Below are 20,402 nucleotides of genomic sequence, written 5' to 3'. Positions count from 1 at the left end.
TATACAAATTGTGAGAACTTAAAGCTGTAATGCTTCAGATAATACAGGTGAAGCTAAGGGACAGACATGCCAATTACAGTGAATAATTCAGACCAGAGCTCAGACAAGTCCTGTCAGTTCTGCTCACTGCATCATATTTTAGAAGAGGAAAACTCTAATGCAATGAGAAATGCAGCATAAACCAGCTTTGGTAGCTGATAAGGTAGAAGGAAAGGCACCCCATTCAACCTATCAGCAAAGAGCTCTGCTGCAGACAAAAAAAAAAAAAGCAAAGTCATCTTCCCTCTCCTGGGTATGGCCAAGGGAAAATGGAATTGCATCTCTTGAGTTCTTTCTCAATCTTGTTTGTTTGCCTTGAACCCTTTTGACAAATATGTGATAGAAGGGCTGGGTGATGGAATTGCCTGTTGTCTGGAGGTGCCTGATTTACAAACCGAGTTACCATAAACTGCCTCTATACTCAGGTAACAGCACGTACATCCAGGTGGTGATGCAGACCACTGAAGGCAGGTGGTAGCCAGGCATCCATCCTCATGCTGTGAGCTATTCCTTTCTACCCCATAGGCTATAAAAGCAGACTAAGATCCTAGTTTCCCCCCACAAATGTTCCCGAGAGATGCACATCTTGGTAGATTTTGACTTGGTCCTCATCTTTTGAAGAAGCTCCTCTTCCCTGGAGTAGCGACACTCACTCACTCGCCTGCAGCAAACTCCAGTATCACGCACAAGGGGATGGAGAAGACATCCCTCCTCACCAAGCCTGATCCATCAGGCTTCAGACAAACTGCAGGAATGACCTGGAGATGGGCTGCATCAGGAGTGGCCAGGGGAGACCAGGCCATCAGCAAGCCCAAAGGCAGAACTAAAATGTGTTCACTTACTGGTGAACCTGACCATGAAAGACCAGATTCCCAAACACTTCCTTGGGTTGTGTTGGGTGCATGGTCTGTGGTGGAATATAAATGAACTCCCTCCCTGGTAGAAACCCATTTAAAAACCCATTGTCATAGACTGCTTTGGGGTGGAAAGGACCTTAAAGATCATCTAGTTCCAACTCCCCTGCCATGGGCAGGGATGCCTCCCACTAGTCCAGGTTGCTCAAAGTCCCATCCAGCCTGACCTTAAACACTTCCAGGGATGGGCTATCAACAACTTCTCTGAGCAAATTACATCTTCACTAACTATATCTTAATTTCTCTGTGCAATTATATCACCTAGAGAGAGGAGGAGGAGGATGAGTTGTCTACACAGCTGCTCTGGGTGAGATGGCCACAACTCTCTAACGCTCTTGTCAAGAAAGCTCTTAGACATCCTCAAACTGAAAAACCCTTTTGGAGAGCATCTGTCAAACACATTTCCAGTTATCTCATATTACTCTGGACCTTTAACTCTCCATGGTAAAATTTCCTTAAGGGAGTCAGACCTACAGACCTATAGTCAGACCTATATCCCACGAGCACTCGTCCACTTCACAAGTGTTGCATAAATGGGATCTCATGTCAGTCAGCTCCTTTTGGGAGGTATATTATTACTACTAAGCTAGCAGTCCTCCACTGCTTCACCCTTCCTTCTCCTCCAAAGCAGCCTGCTTAAAATTCCTCTGTATTTTTTTCCTGAATCAATCAATATTGTGGGTCATCTCAGCTTCCACAAAGAACCAGTGCTCCTCACAGACCCTCATAATTAGGGCTTGTTTGGATTTGAGCCTGTCCCTTGTGAGCTCATTTGTGCAGGATGCTGGCTTGGAAATGGGCAGTTCTGAAAGCAGTCTGTATATCTCTGGTTCCTGGTTTGGACGAAGAACCAGCTTCACAGCATCCCCACACCATTTTCACTATTTCCTTATGAAAAAGAACATTAATCCTAATTTCCAGCCAAAGAAATGGCAAGGCCTTATTAGATGGTTGCCATTATTTCTTTCATCTCTTAAAATGACTGATTTTAAAACCTGGGAAAGAAGGGAATAATGACATTGTTTTAGGCCAGACAGAATGCAGAGCAGGTCCTGTATAAACTCTTCCACAGTTAGATGACATTTTCTGGACCAGAGGCTGTTAAATTGCTCCAGCCACAGGTGTGACTTCAGTACAATGTTCAAAAACCATTACTGAAATAGTAAATTGAGAAATTTGCTCATTTAGATGAAGTTTTCTCCCAAAAAGTCTCCCCTCAGAATTTCCAAACAAGGAAACTTCCTGAGTGCAATCAGCATGCTGCCTGCCAAATCATTTCTGCTTGCAATAGGTCTCAGAACATGTATGTAGAACAAAACAAACTAATCAATCATATTGGGTTTCCTGCGTTTGACTTTAAAAATTATGGTGAATAATGAGGAACTTGTTTGAAAGAGTTTGTATTGTTTTTTGCTGAAATTTTTACATCTATGTGTTCCCTCTTCTGACATTTTCTCCTAAAGAAGACCAGTTTCCCTGAGAGACTTCATGGCACTGAGTCTCCCTCTGAGTATAAACATGACAAACTGTTCTCTACTAAGTTCTTCAAAAACAACTTAAAAAAAAAACCAACAGAAATTTTCCACTGTAATTGAGGGATTGTCTCCCTTTGCTTCAAGAAAAATATTTTGTAATGCCAGACTGAAAAAAGTCTGAAGCTGATAAAAGCAGTCAAAGTCTGGGGTATGGCTGTTCTTCTAAGGTCTGTTTTCATAACTTTTAATTTTAAATACAGAGCAACAGGATTGGTATGGAAATTCTCTGCATATGCTGCCACTGTGAGCAAAACCACAACAATTTGCACTAAAGGCTGCTCTGATATGTCCATCCTCTAAAGAAATAATCAAAACTATGCATATGAGCTGGGCAGAGAAAAACTTTGAATCTCCTTGCTTAACTTGCAAATACCATAATTTTGGAAAAAAAATACTGTATTATTAGTATATTAAGATGTCAGTAGTATATGCAAAAAGTTGAATAAATAAAGACAGCTAAAAAAACCATGGGGAAGGCAGAAATATCCCCTCTTGTTATCTGCATCAAGCCAGTACTGAATATTTTGAAAGACAGCAGTCTTAAGGACAACAGCTCAGAGTATTTCAAGCATTTTTTATGGATAACTATAAAAAATTATCTATCTATCTAAACTATCTGTCTCAGCAGCAGAACTCAATGTCTTCACATCTACTTCTAATAGAATAAAATCAGACAGCAGCTAAGACAGATTTCTTCTTCCTTAGAAAGAAGGAAAGAAAAAAGAAATATAAACCACCACATAGAGAATAAATCTGGACAGGCAATAAAGAAGTGGAAACTTCATCATATTTAAGAGTTTTTGATGCATGATGAGAAAAACAAACACACTGGAGAAAACTCACAAAACCAAATAAAAGCATGTAAAACATACATGTTCATAAATGTACAAAGAACCATTGATAAGGACATGGAGGAAAAGGGAAAGATTTCCAAGAGGAAAGAATGCCACTTCTTGAGAAGTAAACCAGCAATTTTAATGACTTGTTTTTAATGTCTAGACACAATTAAATGACTTGTTTACTTCAAAATTCACCAAGCAGAAGAGGAGACAGGTGCCATTAAGAAAATTTCTCCCCAGGAGCTACAGAGCCCTGCTGAGACTTCCAGTGAGATAGAATAAAATATAATACAAATGGGAATCAAAGACTTGTCAGAACCGATAAGCAAGAAATAAGACTCTTAGAGGATGCAACTGAAAGAATCCTCCTGGAATTCTAATAAAAGTGCTTAATTAGATGGGAAAGGCTCTTCCATTCATCTAGGCTTGTTCACTATTGAATATTTAATGCACATACTCACACATACACATATTTTCCTTACAGCACTTTTCAATGAACAAAAGTAGGAGGTGATGAAAGAAGTTTGAACTTATTAATTTCAACTGCAGATACACATCAGTTCATTCAGTTGTTCTTAAAAATACCAGAGCTTACCATCCATTTTTTCCAAGATGAATGAATTCTATGGATTTAGAGTACAAAAGATAAAAAAAGCAAGGGAATCTAAAACATTTGTCTCTAATTTGGCAATTCTATTGGATTCAAGCCAACAATATGAGCTCAGAGGTTCTTTTTTATTATAGTCTGCAAGCATTTATCAATGTAATATTTGGTACTAAGCCTGCAAAACCTTGCACATTACTAATACCGCCTTAAAATCATACGATGGTTTGAGTTGGAAGGGATCTTAAAGATCATCTTCCATAAGCAGAGACAGAAAATCTATCGCTTGTCAGAAAAGAAGCCACCAACTCCCATTGGGAATGATGTAAAATGATGGCACAGGCTTGCCTTTCCAGTAAAGGTCTAAAAAAACTGATTTAAAAATGCATTGGAGACTGGTACAAAGCTCTGAGTCACAGTGATACAGGCTGGAGGACTGAAGATGCTGATCAAAATCTAAGGGTTTCCCTGCACAAGGAAACAGTGGAAATGGACCTTGGATACTGGTACCATTACTTTTAAAATGATGACATTACCACGTTTCTCATGTGACCCCTCTAAATCACAGATGACCAGGTGAATTTTTACTGCATTTTTTAAAAGAACTTTTGTTCCTGGAGTCACATTTTGTCCCCTAAAGAGACAAAGAGAGGTGACAGCATTCAGGTGATAAACGTAACCATTTAAAAGTAATTTTCTCTTACTCATATAATTTTCTCTTACTCCATAGAGGTTTATCAGCCAGCTCTGACCTCAGAGCTACCCAAGGCATGAGGTAAGGCACTGGATTTATCAGGATTTCACATGTATTTATCTACAACAGAGGCACAGGAATATAAAAATCTAAATACCTGAATGCTCTCAAGAAGGCTAGTCAGAATTGCAACTAGCTAAAGATCAGCTATCCAAAATATGGGAAAAAAATACAGGTTGAAGAGAAACAACTTGGTAAGCACTGAGATGTTTAAGAATGAACTTAGAAGATTTTCACAGTCACAAGCCTGGGATGAATGCATGTGGTTCTTCACATGACTCCACCCATTGACAGCAAGGGATGTTTTTGACGAAACCTGAGCATTTTCCATCCAGCTGACCTTGTCTGACTTTCAAACACTAATAAAAATATAGCACCATGATGTGACGCCTGCAGAGAGCAATATGGGATTATTAGTACATAAAACGAGATACAGAAATGATCTCCTACACCCAGAGACAGCAGAAGTGCCTCGTTACAAACAAGACTCCACCGTCTGTTAGGTCGCACTTTTAATTGGGGCAAGAGATTGATTCTTGGGCTTGTGCTCTAAACTAATTTAACAGTCTGTGTTATTTGGTTTCAAAACAAACCAGAATGACTCAGTATTCTCTGTTCCCTTTTGGAAACTAAGAGTCTTTGAGCAAATCTTATTTCTTCTCTTGTCAACAGGGTAAGGAGATCTTGGAGGTTTGTGCGTAGGTTCTTAGGAGCATTGAAACACCCTTCTGCACAGCCTTTCACCACACAGATTGTGTCATCATCAGTTAAAATTAAGAAGGCATACACTTTGTAGTGCCATTATTTCCATTTCTTGTCAACAGTGATATGATCACTTTTAAACACCACCACAACTGGCCTCATTTCAGGTACAGTTTAAAAGTGGATGGAAAAATACTCTCCTTATTCAAATGACAAGAATACCACTATGGCTCTGTGTTTCTGCCCCATAACAGATATGAATAAACCTCAAGCGGACAAGCAAGAGGAAATGCTTGCATTTGAAAGGGGGTGTAACATTTGCCTTCATAGCTCTTCATATGGAAGGCCATTTCATTCCTCTTATCTCCTTCTCATGTGTGGCATGGGAAAGCAACCTTTCCTATTCCTGTCTTATCTCCTCAAATTTTAAGTGGAACACTCAATAAGTGTTAGGGTAAGGGGTGAAGAGGTATCAGGGCTTGTGTGACACAGTCTGGGTGATCATACAGGTATTTTATCACCTTTGCCATAAACAGACTTGCTCAGTGGCTACTGTACCAAGGACAGCCCTGGCTGTAGCATTCATTCTCCACTCAAAGGGCCTTTCTTGCTTTTTAAAATTTCCCCATATCCTTCTTCCCCATATGTTCTGAACTCCCCAGGAGGGAAGGATGCCCATTTTGGGATAACAAGACATTTTTAGACTATTAAATTTGGTTAGTGACTACCTGTGTAGCAGTCACAGAACCAAATAGGAAGGATAACAGGGAGCCAGCCATAGGACACGGCTCGTGCAGAAGTGCTATGGACAGAATACATATTTGTCAGAGGTAGGGCACTATCCCATTGTCAGTGACTGGTAGAGGTCCCTCTATAGCCCTCACTATGCAATCTGAGCCCAGGACCTGTTAAAACCCCCGACAGTGAGGAAATTCCCATAATCTTACAGATTTGGGTCCTCAAACCTGGCACTTTTTTTTCAGGTGCCTACAAAAGAAACAAGCTTTTGTTTTGTAACATGCAGTGAACACTCTTTGTGCTATATAATCAAACAGCAATGCACCGAGAGTTTAAGTAGGCTGAAAGGGTTTATCACCCAACCACAGCAACAAATAATCAAGCCTCAGGCTGCAGGGTGTCTCCACAGCCCGACAGCAGCGGAGCAAAAACAGTTCCCTGGAGAAATGTATGTTTCTTGTTCCTGTTCTAGTGGAAAGCCCCTCTGGAACCTTAAGTACTAGGGCAAAAATGCAAACAAAAAAATACCAATTCCCACTACAAAAATCCACCTACAGAACAATTTTGTTCCTGGGAAGGTGATGCATGGAAGCAGCAACTCTACAGGCCGTGGTTAGTTACCTATCTGGTGCTATGCATCATCATTTTGTAAACTCTCTTTCATCCACCTTTATTTCCCTTTTCTGTCAAAACTCTGTACTAACTCAACCTCGCCGAGTATGAATAAGGAGGAAAACCCATGCCAAGGAGCCAATTTTTGGTGATGGTCAGGGCTGGGATGTGCTTGCACCCTCTGGCAGTGTCTATGGTTTGGAGGCTCACCACAGTCTGGGGACCAGAGGAGGTTCATTTGCTTTGAGACATGTGAACGTTTCCAAATGCAGATGGGTTTCTCACCAGCGAAGCACATTTTATTCAAGAATAGAATGTAATAGGAGCCCTGCCTCCATTTCAGGGGGTGCTGCCTCAGAAAAACACTCTGGGAGAGTTTGCTTCAAACCTTTCTTCTTTCCTTTTTTTTTTTTTCCCTGATGAGCCATAAACTGTTGACCTTTTCTGTAACATAAGGAGGTTGGTGGCTGGGCTTTTCTCTGCTGAAGTGCTAACATCTGCGTCTAACTATTAATTACCCGAGATTTTATTATTTTTTTTTAGTCATTACTCTAATTCTTAATATCAAATCCTCCCCTCGGGGGACCATTCGTTATTATTATCGTTATACATGGTTTCTAAGGTGTCCACCCACATCACAACTGCTTTCTGGAAGAAAGAAGCATGTGGTAAGAACTGCTTTGCCTACACAAGAAAGGAACATTTCACATTAAAAAATGCCACGCAGTGACCAACATGGGTGAGCAAGTGGCAAAACCCCTGGGGAAATGATATGGTGTTGAGCTGCTGAAGTGGATTTCCTCCCACCAGCACAGCCAAGAGTCCTGCCTGAACTGCCTTCCCAGGCTGAGCTGCTTTCAACCTGTCACTGTTTGGAAGTGAGTGATGCTCAAATAGTGGTTTTGCTTAATGAAATGCTGGCTCTTTCTTTTTAAAGAGGTACAAAATGTATTCAGAAGCAATAAGCTGGTATGTGATTTAACCACTATTTCGGTGATTTACAGAGTGTTTAATTCAGAAGATTATAAAAAGCAAGAAGCCAAACAGCTCCATCAGGGCTTGAGCCAAATGCCAGTAAACTCAGATGAAAAACTCCTCTCCACTTCAGAGGATGCAAGGTCAGGCTCCACGATCAAGCTACAAAATTTAATTATTCCTAGGGCCAGTTTTCTGTTGTCAAAATGCAACTGAAAAAGCACATGACATCATGAGGATGTTCTTATTTATAGGCTGGCATAAAAGCCACTACACTGTGCAGAAGTGCCTTAATTAACTATATGCACTATCTCAAAATGTGTTAAAACTATAGAATGATAATTATCAAAGAGGGAGGAGAGACAAGGAGGAGCAATAGCAGATCCTTCATGAACTGCAGAATACATTTTTCTACTTACTTAACAAATTTCACATTTTTATTTGGTTTTACATACCTTTTTTATTTTATTTATATTTCAACCTGTACAGATCATTATTGGGGGAAAATATTCAGCTCCTCTAAGTAAAATTGAATTAGCTGAAAACAGATTCTATTAAATACTGTACTTTCTGCTCTTAAAATAAAATGTGGGCACTAGTACAAGTTTATAAATATTAAAGAGTGAAAGTGTGTAGCACTCTCTACAATAATTATCACATTTTGCCTCTATTAGGTACAATTTCTCTTCTTAAGAAATTTGCAGGTGGGGACATTGAGGCACAGGGGTTTTTTAATGCTACAGAGAAGGGACATGACAGGTCAGACCAAAATAAAATAGAACAGTCTTGGTCAAATGGGCAGATGCCTGAAGTAGAGTCAGTTCCCTGATGTTCTTTTATCCACAATTTTAAATAAGAAAACACAATTTCCTTTTACTGTGAACGTGGAAATGGGAGCATGTGCAAGGGAAACCTTGTTGTCTTTTGAAATATCATACAATAGGATACATACAAAACTGATTAAGTTTCCTCTAATTAACTTTAAAGTCCATTTTTTTTCCTGCCAGTGGCTTGCATAAAAGAAGGACACAGGAAGAATAGTAAGAGCTCTGCAGAGACATCTATAGACATCCCTTTGATAATTTACCCACAGTGAAGCACCGGCTCAGTTCCTCCCTCTGTTATCACTTCTGTGGATCTCCAGTACTTATCTGCACTCACTCCACTCATGGGACTTCTCTTGAAGTTACTGGAGCTCAGCATGGGGGCCACGTGCAGGATTTTCCAGACCCTCTGCAGTGTAGGCAGGAAGAGCTGAACTCACCTCCATGACTGCTCCTGCACTCTACTTACTCTCAGTACTACACGAATTTGGTAAGAAACATGGATTCTGCTTAGGAGTAACTATGTACAATTCCCTCCTTCTCACACACAAAACCAACGAGGAGTGGGAATAACTGCTGATTTTCTCACTGATCCTGGTAAGCCCATTTGGAAGTTCCCATTGATATGGCACAGCTGGATGTGCTAATGCCATGCTAGGAGCTCATATGAGGAGCCACCACTTGGCCGTGTCCAGAAGGAAATGGTTCATGCAGAACTGGGTGACCACTAGGACATCTGAAGAAATGGGCTTTTTTTTATCCTAGGCTTTATTTTGGGGGATAGGAAGACAACTGTAAAAAAGTATAACATTTCTGCTGGTCACAGCAAAAAAATTAAATATAGAGGTACCCCCCTGGATATCAATCCAAAATTAGCTCTTGTTTAGGACCTGCAGTGTCAGATCAAATCAGTGGTCCAGCAGCACACACTGGTGTAAAATGACCTTAACAGAGGTGAGGGAAATCCTGCAATGAGGTTAGGGGAACACTCTGGTCAGTCCTGTCCTGATCACAGAAACCATGAGCAAACTAAGCTTTTTCCCTTATTTCAGTGAAGGATATGAATGACTAAATAATCCATATTGGACTCAGTAGGAGTAAGGTTATTAAAAACCAGAAGAGAATAAAACAATTTTCCATGCCCAGATTTCATAAGCAGGCTGTTGCCTGCATTGTACTGCTAAATTTTTAATTTTCCAAAGTTAGGAAGAATAATATTAGGAAATAACTGTATATGGTATTGGTGTTCCACTTTTACCCAGTGCTTTGCAGGAGAGTTCCCTGTTCCACATCTGGACCTGCAGATGCTATCGCAGTACCTATAAATTACAGCTGGCTGGCAATTACAATTCAGCGAGTGAAACTGTGGGGTTGTGAGAAGAGCTTTGCAAAAATATTTATAATGGAGACAGCTGCAAGCAGTTATCGACAGATATATCTGAAAAGCAGCAGCGTTCAGAGGGGAGCAGATGGGATAGGATGGAGGTGTTCATCCCAGGGAACGTGAGGCTGGTTCCACTAGATGGCACCCGGCGCCAGCATCGCGTTTTTGGATGAGCAGCGGGAGAAAAATGGGTGACACGAAGGAAAGCTGAACTGAACATAACCCCCTACACACCTCCGCCCAGGAAAACGAGAGCTGCGGATCTCAGCCGGCTCCCCCTGTGGAAACTATAAACCACGGGCCATTGAAAGCAGAAGGCAAATGTGTCAAACCAGTAGGGGGTTCTACCCTGAGTTCACCAAGAGACTGTGAGAAAGCTGAAATAACAACAAGGGAGATATTAAATCTGTGCAGTCTCTTTCTTCCACCCCTGGCTTATTTTAATCTTTAAATCAGATGTTTTGAGTCTACGTTATTGGCATCTATTAGTTGTCCTACAGAGAGACAAATTGTGCTGCTGCCCTTATGTGGGAGTTTATTTAGACAACAGGTCTTACGGAAAAATGTTGCAGTCCTGTATAAAATGCTGTTTGGGAACATATGTGCTAAGGACATGCCCAAACTGGCTTGTCAAACTTATTAAGAGCTCAAAGTGAAATCTGGAAAACGTTGGTGTGAGCCCCTTTTGACTTCAGACAAGGTCTGAATCTGGAGAGCCTGCAGAACGCGGCAAAAATAATTAGAAATTTGCCTTTAAAAAACAATTTATGCTGGCAGATAAATGTCATGTTATTTAAAAAGTGATGCCACAGATTAGGTTAATTGGCTTCCTTATTAGTTAGCCTCAGCAGGGGTGTAGCAAGGGCATTAGTGGGTACAAATCCTAAATTGTTTGATGAGGCAGATCATAGCTGAGGATGAGGAACATGGTAGAGATAGCACAGGGAAAGTCACACTGTCACAGGTTGTTTTCAGGAATGAGTGTCTGACGAGCAGGAGGGATAGGGGGGAGGGGACTGAGTTTGTTCACCAGCAGTCACTGCTGAGCTGGAGGTATGCAAAGGGGCCAGGGGCACACTCTGACGTGGTATAACGGTGGTGCCTACTTGCAGAAGAGGATTAATGCATGAAAAAGTTTGTAAAAATGGCAAAGAGGTTATTGCTCAGTGCAGAATTTTGCCACTCCTATTACTGTCAGGTGGAGGCCAAGGATGCTGCTTGTGAACTGCAAATTTCACTGTGACCAAAGAACCTGGAATGTCAAACTGAATTGAATGTCAAACTTGTGCTGTGTCAGTGTGCTTGGTCCTGCCCTCAACGGCCTTCCTCCACACGCATCCATCAGAGCAATATTCCTGTGTTAAATATGAAATAGGCGATGTAGAGATTTTTACCCCTTCATCCAGTAGAGGCTCTACTTTCAGATGATGTGTTTCACCACCTATTATATCATGTTCACCTGCTACACCTGTCCTCTGTCTTCACGTACCACCCTAAAATATAAGCAGAACTCCACAGGAACTCGAGTTCCAGGAACATGGTAACCTGCCACCCTTTCTACCACTCACGTGCACTTGAAAGATCAATGCAATTGTTACTGTACAATATGTTTTGCAATGCCTATGTATGTACCTAAAGCCTAAACTTTTTAAACCACAACTGCACCAACAAGAGGTGCAGTGATCCCTCCAACCCTTGTCCTGCTCATGGTCTCCTGATCCATCATGCTGTGGGGATACCAATGCCTGACACATCAGTGTGCCTTCTGGTACCCTCTCACTTTCCAGATCTTGCTCTTGTGCTGGATACTTCTCCCCTGACTCACCCAACTCTCCAACTCCTTGCACCACTGCCCAACCAAACAAGAAGAGCAAGGGGAACCACAGCTGAGTGTGCAATAAAGTTGACACTGGGAGGAGCAAGGAGCTCATTGTCAGGGACAAACAAAGATCATGCAGTAGTAGAAGACTGCTGGACCACTGTATTGTTATTATTTTAGCATTTCTAATACATACTATGCATGATACTTCTATTTTTTTCCACCTTTGTTTTGTCTGGAATAGAACTGTGCTGTCAGTCAAATCTTTTTGCTCTTCGCAGGTTTGCTGGAGATACGAAGCTTATGTGCTCGTACTGGGTCTTCATCCTGTTGCTGAACACCCTTTCAACCCACAAGCTACTTCTCAGATACATTGCCAGAGAGATGAAGTTTTCAAAAAGTAAATAAATTGAGTAAATTCATGGGAAAAAAATCCCAAATCAACTAACCAACCAAGCAACAAATAATCAAACCAAATCAAACAAAACAAACAAACAAACAAAAAAACCCCAAACCAAACAGAACAAAACCTCCAAAAAAATAAAAGCAAAAACCAAAGACCAAATTGAGGCAGGGAAGGGAAGAGATGGAGGTCTAGAGCATGCCACATGAACACTAGAGCTTTAACATGGTTAACTGTGATAAATCTCCTAATTCCCATGTTCCAGCCATATATGGAAACAATTTAACCTCAAGCTCATGATTTTTTGTGGTGAGTCAATTACAAGCTGCAAGCTGGAGGGAAGCAGGCTGCACAAGCTCCAGGGCTCACAGATTTTAAATCATGTATGTCTCTAGTACGCACTTTTTTGTACAAAGCATTATTTCCCTGTCACTAAGTAGAAGCCAAAGGAAGTTATTTTAGCTTTGTTGTTGTTGTTTTTGCAGGTTTTTTTTTCTCGTTGGGTTGCAGGTTTTTTGTGGGTTGGTTGGTTGGTTGGTTGGTTTTTTTCCTCTTGGGTTTTGTGTGTGTGCACACGTGCATGTGTGTGTGTGTACAAGTGTTCTGAGACAAATCCTTGAGGAAGACCTGAATGTAGCTAGAATTTTTATGAGGAAAAAATGCTGAGAGATGTCTTTGTATCTTGCCATTGTCTCTCTGTACATCTCCATCATTAAACCCACTGGTTACTATACCAAAGAAACTGGATTCGAAAGAGGACAGGGGAATCAAAAAACGTAGGTGTTGCAGTGTCTGACTTCGAAGACTTTTGCTCTTAAGACACCATACCTGTGTAAAAAAAATCTAGTTCCCCTGAGGACTGCCCAGGGAAAAGGTTACTGATCCACAGTATATAGGCACAGTGGGAGCTGCCTACAGAAAGCAATAGGAAACACTGGGCACACAGGCATGGCCAGGATCCTGCTTTCTCCCAGCGGCAAAGCCCTGGCCCATGGAGGCAGAAATCAACAGGACTTTGGGACATGACCCAGTGTTTTCCTAAATCAGAGACACAGTAATCCATTTAATACAGTGGTATGGGTGAGAGAGAGCGGATAGAAACCAAAAGGGGAGGTTCACACTGGATCCAAGGAGAAACTTTCTCCCCGTGAGACAGTCAGGCAGCAGGGCAGATAGCCCAGCGAGGCTGTGCAGTTCCCATCCCTGCCTGTTTTCAAAATCCATCTGGATAAAGCTCCCAGTAACCTGCTCTGAGCAGGAGGTTGGACCTTGGAAGAGTGTTTCCATCCTGAGTTATCTGGTAATCCTATGATCACCCTGTGCATAAACCAGGCAGATTTTTTTTAAGGTTTGCATGTTTTGCCATCTATGGCAAAGATCCAAAACATCTACTATCTGTTTAGCCATAACGTATAATAAGGGCAACTTAGTGAAGAACCTTAGCAAGTATTAAAATGATATTTTTACAACCACAGTCATGCACAACGCTCTACAGAAATGGCAGAGCACAACTATATTGTCCCTTTTTACCATTTCTGCACAGCTATTGCCAACTAAGATACTTAAAACACACAACCTGGCACAAGCCTCTTGGCTTTTAGCTTTGTATTTAACGACAATGGACTGAGGAATTTTGCCATGTAACTCATGCATTTCCACTGGTTCTGTGGAAATGTCACTCTGAAACACCACGTACCATCATATGCCTACATGTGACTCATTGGTATGGTGGCATCCCACTCCTGACCAGTTGGGCCAGTGCTTAAATTGTATGCTTGTTTGTTTTTTTTTTTTAAGTATCTTTTAAGGGAGAAGAAGGTAGAAACTAAGGGCTAAATTCTAAAGAAACAAGACAAGTGAGAGGAGTGGTGAGGTGATGGAGTTGAAGCCACAGGTAGCCTGCAGCCCCATGAAGGCAAAGCATAGAAAGTGGGGATTTAGAAAACTGCAACAAATCAACACTAAAGAATCAAAGAATCAGAGAATAATAGAATGGCTTGGGTTGGAAGGGACCTTAAAGACCATCTAATCCCAATCCCCTGCCATGGACAGGGATACCTTCCATGAGACCCATGCTTAAAGACCCATCTAACCTGGCCCCTTGAACACTTCCAGGGATGGGACATCCACAAATTCTCTGAGCAACACAACCCAGTGCCTCACCACCCTCCCAGGAATAATTTATTCCTAATATCTAATCTACTCTTTTTCAGCTTGAAGCCTTGTTTTATCACTCCATGTCTTTGTAAGAAAGTCTTTCTCCATCTCACTTGCAGGCCCCCTTCAGACGCTGAAAGGCTGCAATAGGGTCTCCCTGGAGCTTTCTCTTCTCCAGTGCTCTGGTGAGTGGCCAACCATGGCTCTCAGCCAGATGCCACCTCATCTGTATTCTAGACAAAACCTTGAAATTTGGAATATGAAATTCATGTAGTCTGACTCTCTGGGGAAGCTGACCACTTCTGCTTCCAGACTTCGTCATCTTTTGCACAACACACAGCTCAGTGGATGCTGCAGCTGAAAGCCAGACCATTGCAAAGGGCTGTCACTGGAAACCATTTGTCACAATACATGTTGTTTTGCAGGATTCTTAATGGCTGAGTTTTAAAATGAAGACATTGAAAAGTTGCTTACCCATGAGGTATTTTGCTGAGGACATAATGCGCTGTATATGAATGCTGATACACCTGCAAAATGAAATTAAGAAAAAGACAACAAAAGAAAAAAGAGATTAGTAATTGTCACCTCTGTTAATAGGGTTCTTTTTCTACAAAAATGATCTGGCATAAATGGCTGGGAAGCTCTTATAAACACTTCAAAACCTACAGCAAAAAAGAACAATACATTAATCCACTTAAAGCTGTTGTGTGTTCTTTTCATTTTGCACTTTATACAGTGTTTGGCAAATCGTATACACCCAGACGTTCGGTGTCGTTACCATGGCTACCAGGTCTTTGATTAAACTGGGGGCACATGGGCTCTGCAAAGGCTAAATATAGAACAGTCATTAATGAGGACACCTTGGTCAGCTGGAGACATTCTCCATCATTATAACTAGACGCAACAGGGATATAACACGTATTTTTTGCTTTATTCCCACATAAATGAAACAGGGAGTGATGCTAGCTGATCTCAGAGAGGGTTGTCAGACCCCTGTCAGTCAGCAAATAAAACTGTATCGACTCAGGGCATAAAGCTGACCTCGTGTTTCTGTGACCTGCTAAATTGCATGTTCATACCAATCTGTGCTCTTTGGGCCTTGGGGAGGAGCTGGTCAGCTTGCACAGCAGCTCAGCACAGAGGGGAGAGTTTATTACTTATTTTCTAAGTAGTAAATAATAACAACAGAGTCAATGTCAGCGATTTAAGAGTTGCTGATTTTCCCCTAGTGACAGAACAGTCTCTAACAGTGATCAGTGGTTGCCCAAGGTGGGCAATGCTGAGCAACACAGAAGTCAGGGCACTGGTGTGAAAGGTCTAAATATGAATCACTTTATACAAATTTATACAGGCAAGCACTTTTGCAATTCTATCCTGTTACTGTATGCTACTAAATAAATAAATCAATCTTCTAACAGACAAAGGAGAAACTTCTTGAATACTTGCTTCACCAATCAAATTTGTCTGATCAAAATAATTTTTCCTAGGTTCCTATGTTTCTGCACAAGTATTTCTTTTTTAATGTAAAGAAACCATGAGATGAGATGTCCTGGATGATGCTGCCAGCCTCAGCAGGGGCCATCCCAAGCACTTCACCAGCATCACAAGCAAGCATGACTCACTACCCATCACTCTTGAGGGTAAGCCTGTACAGTGGTGTCTATAACAGGCTTACAAGTTTTGGGACCTCAGTAAAGAGATAAATAAACACAAGGCACATCATTCTGCAGATATTAAAACAAACTTCTCTGTTGCAATCTGAGTCCAAACACTAAATCCTCACACTTCTGCATTAGCTCCCTGAAAAACAGGTATAGAGGCAAAAGCATTGGATTTTTACGTAAGAAATGCAGAGACTGATGCCAGATTGATGTGATTCCCTTCTTCCCTGTGCAGTTCACTCCCTTTATTACAAGGACATCATGAGGTCACATCCCAAAATCCTATTTCCTTTTAGGCATTCAGGTCCATAAAGACTCCTCCCTCAAGGTGATTCTCTGGTGTGTTGATATCAGGGAAGGTCTAGGAATATAATAAAACAGGAATTCACTACAAGCTAGCATTTATTTTAGTACAAGGGTCCTTTCTAGATCCACCCGTTTCAGCTGATGTCAAATAAATTACCATTTTCTCATCCTCATTCAATCATATCAAAGAGCTCTTGAATCTTATAATGCTGATACCTGAGACCTGGCTGATGCATGTGGCCTTAGTGTTTATTCCAGCTCTGATGAAGTTCTAAAACCAATAAATTTCTTAAAGAAAAAGCACTGGAGGACTAAATTTGTCTACAGATCTGAAAAACCTGGTAATACATTGTCACTAAATGCTGAGCTACTTTTGTCTTCAAATATCCTGGCATTAGGATGTAGAAAATGATGTAGATATATAAATTTTGATCTGAGGCCAGGACTGTTGTTCAAGGTTATAAGCCAGGCTTTGTTGTTGGATATCAGAGACATAAGCCAGCCCCAAAAATGAGCATGAACAGATGCCTTCAGGTAAAGACAGAAAAACGTAGCAGGCTGGAGGCAAAAGAAACATCCAGGGAAGTTTTGAGCAAGACATCTGGTACAGAGTCCTATAGCCATGCTGGAGAGTTCAGAGCTGTCTCAGAGCCATTAATGGAGACAGGTAAAATATTTTGTTTGCTGAAATAGTTTAGGATTGAAAAAGTTGTGGGACACTCAGAGAACTCCTTTATTTTGTGGATGTCATTTGTTGTCATCTCTGGTCTTTGGCCAGACCCTAAAATATCTCACACCAGCTATGCTATAGCATAGTCTTCAGTTTTGCAGCTGGCAGAGTTCACTCACAGGAGCAACGCTTTCTCAAATAAATCCCTAAAATCAGTAGATTTGCTCATATAAACAAGAACTGCTTGTATGAGCAAAGATTTCAGGATCAGACATTTATTATTATTACAGTTGTGAAGGACACAAGTGCATACAGCTCAAAAGTCCTTCTCAGCCTTACTATTTCAAACCTGTTAGGAAAACACACTGCAAGCAACCCTCCTAAGCAGACAAGAATCCAAGAGAAACATAATTTATGTCCTTCTGAGAAACGAAATGGCTGCTTTCCTCTTAGATATGCAAACCAAACAAAGTTAATGCAAACCAAACAAAGTTAATTCAACCTTTTGAGAGGATGATTATGTCTGCTTAATATCACAACTAAAATTTCTGCTGGGGTCAAGATGAACTGGGCTATTCACTTACCAGTAGGGAAACCCCACAACAGGGAAAAATGCAGGGAAGAGAGGAGCATCTTCTGAAATTCAAAGCCAAGCCTCAGAGACTGGACAGTGTTTAAAAATTCGTATTCATTTAATTTAACCTATCTGTTTCTGAGGCACAGCCAACAAAAATAACAGTATTAACTCTCCGTGTTGCCCTTCTCTATCAAAGGATGTGGTAAAAACCACTGCACTGATTTGATGCTCTTATCCCTGATTTTTGGCTGGATCCCAGAAGCATCCAAGTCCTCTCAGTGCAGAGGCATATTTGAGGATAGCAGAGTTTCTGGCAATGGTTTTGCTCTGTAGCTCGGTGTGCCAAGTCACCCCAACCAGCATAAGTTAGAACAGGTTCGAGATGGCTCTGGAGGGCTCCAGGTATTACCAAAATTGGGTCACAGAAGCTCCCACGCCAGCTGTCACCAACAAGTGCTGTAAAAGTCATTACACTAAAACCACAGTGCCAGAAACACTCCCACTGGGCTTCTTATCCCAGGTCACAGCACAGATCTTGTTTGCTTTCAGTCTGCATCATTCTCTGCAACAGGTGCATGTTTACACTGAAAGAATAAAGGGTCTGAGAGACGGGTCTATCTGTTCCCACTGAAGTCTTGGAAAGGTAATTATCTCTCTAAATTTCAGAAGAATACAGAACTAATTGCATATGACAACACCTTTCTGTGAAGCCACTGACCTGGTTTTATGCAACCAACAGAAGAAACCTGGACCTGACCAGATGACAGCACAAATGGAAACACTGCAGCACACAGAGCAGCACGAGAAGAGCATCTGCTTCTCCCATGCCACCAAATTCCAAAATAATAAGGAAATGTTGGTTCCAACAAGATACAGAAATAACATGGAAGAAGAAATTTCTGTACTCTATTACCACAGAGCCAAGTATGGTGTGAGTGGTAATGTCTCCTTGAAAGCACTTGCTTAAGTGCTGTAAGGATACAGGTCCTAGTTCAGTAGTGCTTACTGAAATAGAAACTGTATGTTATTTAAGAATAGAATGGATCTGGAATTATTTATTCATTGTTACTATTCATACACTTTATGTCAGAATCTATAGCTCTTGTTCTTGCCCAAAAGCAATGCAGAAATATATGATGTAAGTCCAGAAAAAATGTGAAATGGGTTTTCAGCGTCTTTTGGCTGGCATGAAAGATAACACTACCTGCTGAGGATTTATCACTAGCATCAGAAAGAAAGGAAGAGTTTAGTTTACATTTCCACCTTCTGTGTTGGTCTTTTTCTGTCACATTTTGTGGGCTGATGCCCTGCTAGCACCAGCAGTAACTAGCATTTGTGGAAAGGCTCTCTTTTATGTTTGCATGACAAGGTGCTGAATCAATACGAAGAAGAGGCTCCTTCTTTCAAGAGGTTTACAAGCAAAGAAAGGGGAGAAAAGCCCCTAGAGGAAGGCTCCCCAAATCAGCCCAATCCACTCATCTTCCAACAGCCTGTTCTATCAAAACAGCTAATTTAGGGTCTTATCACTCAGCATATAAAACAGCTCATGGATCTGAGATTAAACCCAGGTGGACTGGCTGCTGTCATCTCGTGATTATTACTTACTTGATAAATACAGGAATAAAACATGCTTTGCATCCATTTTGTAAATGGCTCCATAGAGCCATCTGGCCCTTCATGCAGGTTAGTGTTATTTACATTAAAGAATTACCCAGAAAACTCACAAAAAATCCCATAAAACTTAGAGCTCACAAGGGAACAGCTACAGGGCAGGGTGGAAGTGTAAGCTGTGTTATAAAGCAGTTTGCAAGGCTTAATACAAAATTTCTAAATTTGGTGCCTTTCTTCTTTTTCAGGAATCACATATTTTATCCAAAAATTCATCCCAGCACCCCCAAATAAAAATGAACCCTCTAAACAGTCATTGGAAATAAACTGTACGACAGTTTGCTAAAATCTGAAAATAGCAAGAATATATTTCAATGTAATTAATCATAAAGCACTCAGGAGTTACCTGGGCAAAAGGTAACTTTTTATTCCATAACAATAAAGTATATCTCCAAATAACAGAGCCCCTCAGGATTCCTAGCAGACTCAAGTTGTCTTTGTAATCTATCTCCTTTTTTACTCCATAGTAAGACAGTAAAAATACAGCACAAGTGGCTGGTGAAACAGGAGCTGCCAGATCCATTAAAAGGGTTTCCCACAAAGAGTCTCTAAAAAGACATTAGCTGGAAGTCGATTATACAGCCTATTTTCCTACTTGTGCTATGAGCAGACAAATCCCCAAATGCACATATGAATGTCAAACCAATTGAATAATCCCAAACATTTGACATAATTACCTACTCCACCTTTCAAAATGGTCCTGGCACCCTTAAGCAGTAACTCATGCTGTGTTGCAGAATATGTAGGTAGAAGATGCTTTGCCATTTGGCTTTTCATATCTGTGATATTTAACCAGTCTCTGAAGCTGACAAATTAAGAGGGAAAAGAGAATAGAATAGAATGCAGGAAGGCTGATGCTATGCATTGGCAAAGAAATCACGTTTTTGGTACACTGTTATCTAACAATGGCATGAAAGGGTGGAGAAAACAAGCTCAGGAGAAAAATAACAAGCAAACATTAGCCAGAGGTTGTGTTTCCTTCTACTTACATGGACATACTGTGCACGTAAAGGATACAGGAAAGGATGACCTAAGTCACTACCACACTGTCACAAGGATTTTTCTATTGGTCAGTCACCAACAAGCAATTATGGTGTAAACTTTACAGGGCCACTATGTCATTCATACAAATCTTCCAGCAGAGAAAAGGATAATTATCTGACTAAAAATACCTCACTGCTGTAATTAGTTACAGTATTCTCTGGAGAATTAAAGCACATC

General features: G+C 41.0%; 1 protein-coding gene across 1 annotated transcript in view; it reads right to left on the bottom strand.

Moving 5' to 3' along the window:
• The window catches only part of DPP6 (dipeptidyl peptidase like 6), a 250,442-nt gene that overhangs the window by 104,509 nt on the left and 125,531 nt on the right, over nucleotides 1-20,402 (bottom strand). Inside the window, exon 6 of the mRNA XM_018084951.2 lies at nucleotides 14,774-14,826. Coding sequence (XP_017940440.1) covers nucleotides 14,774-14,826 — 53 coding nt within the window. The remainder of the gene's footprint in view (nucleotides 1-14,773; nucleotides 14,827-20,402) is intronic.

The sequence above is a fragment of the Manacus vitellinus genome, unplaced genomic scaffold (genome assembly GCF_001715985.3).
Source record: "Manacus vitellinus isolate BGI_N305 unplaced genomic scaffold, ASM171598v3 scaffold_79_pilon, whole genome shotgun sequence".
In the NCBI taxonomy this organism is placed as follows: Eukaryota; Metazoa; Chordata; class Aves; order Passeriformes; family Pipridae; genus Manacus; species Manacus vitellinus.
This window is presented reverse-complemented; position numbering and strand designations above follow the sequence as displayed.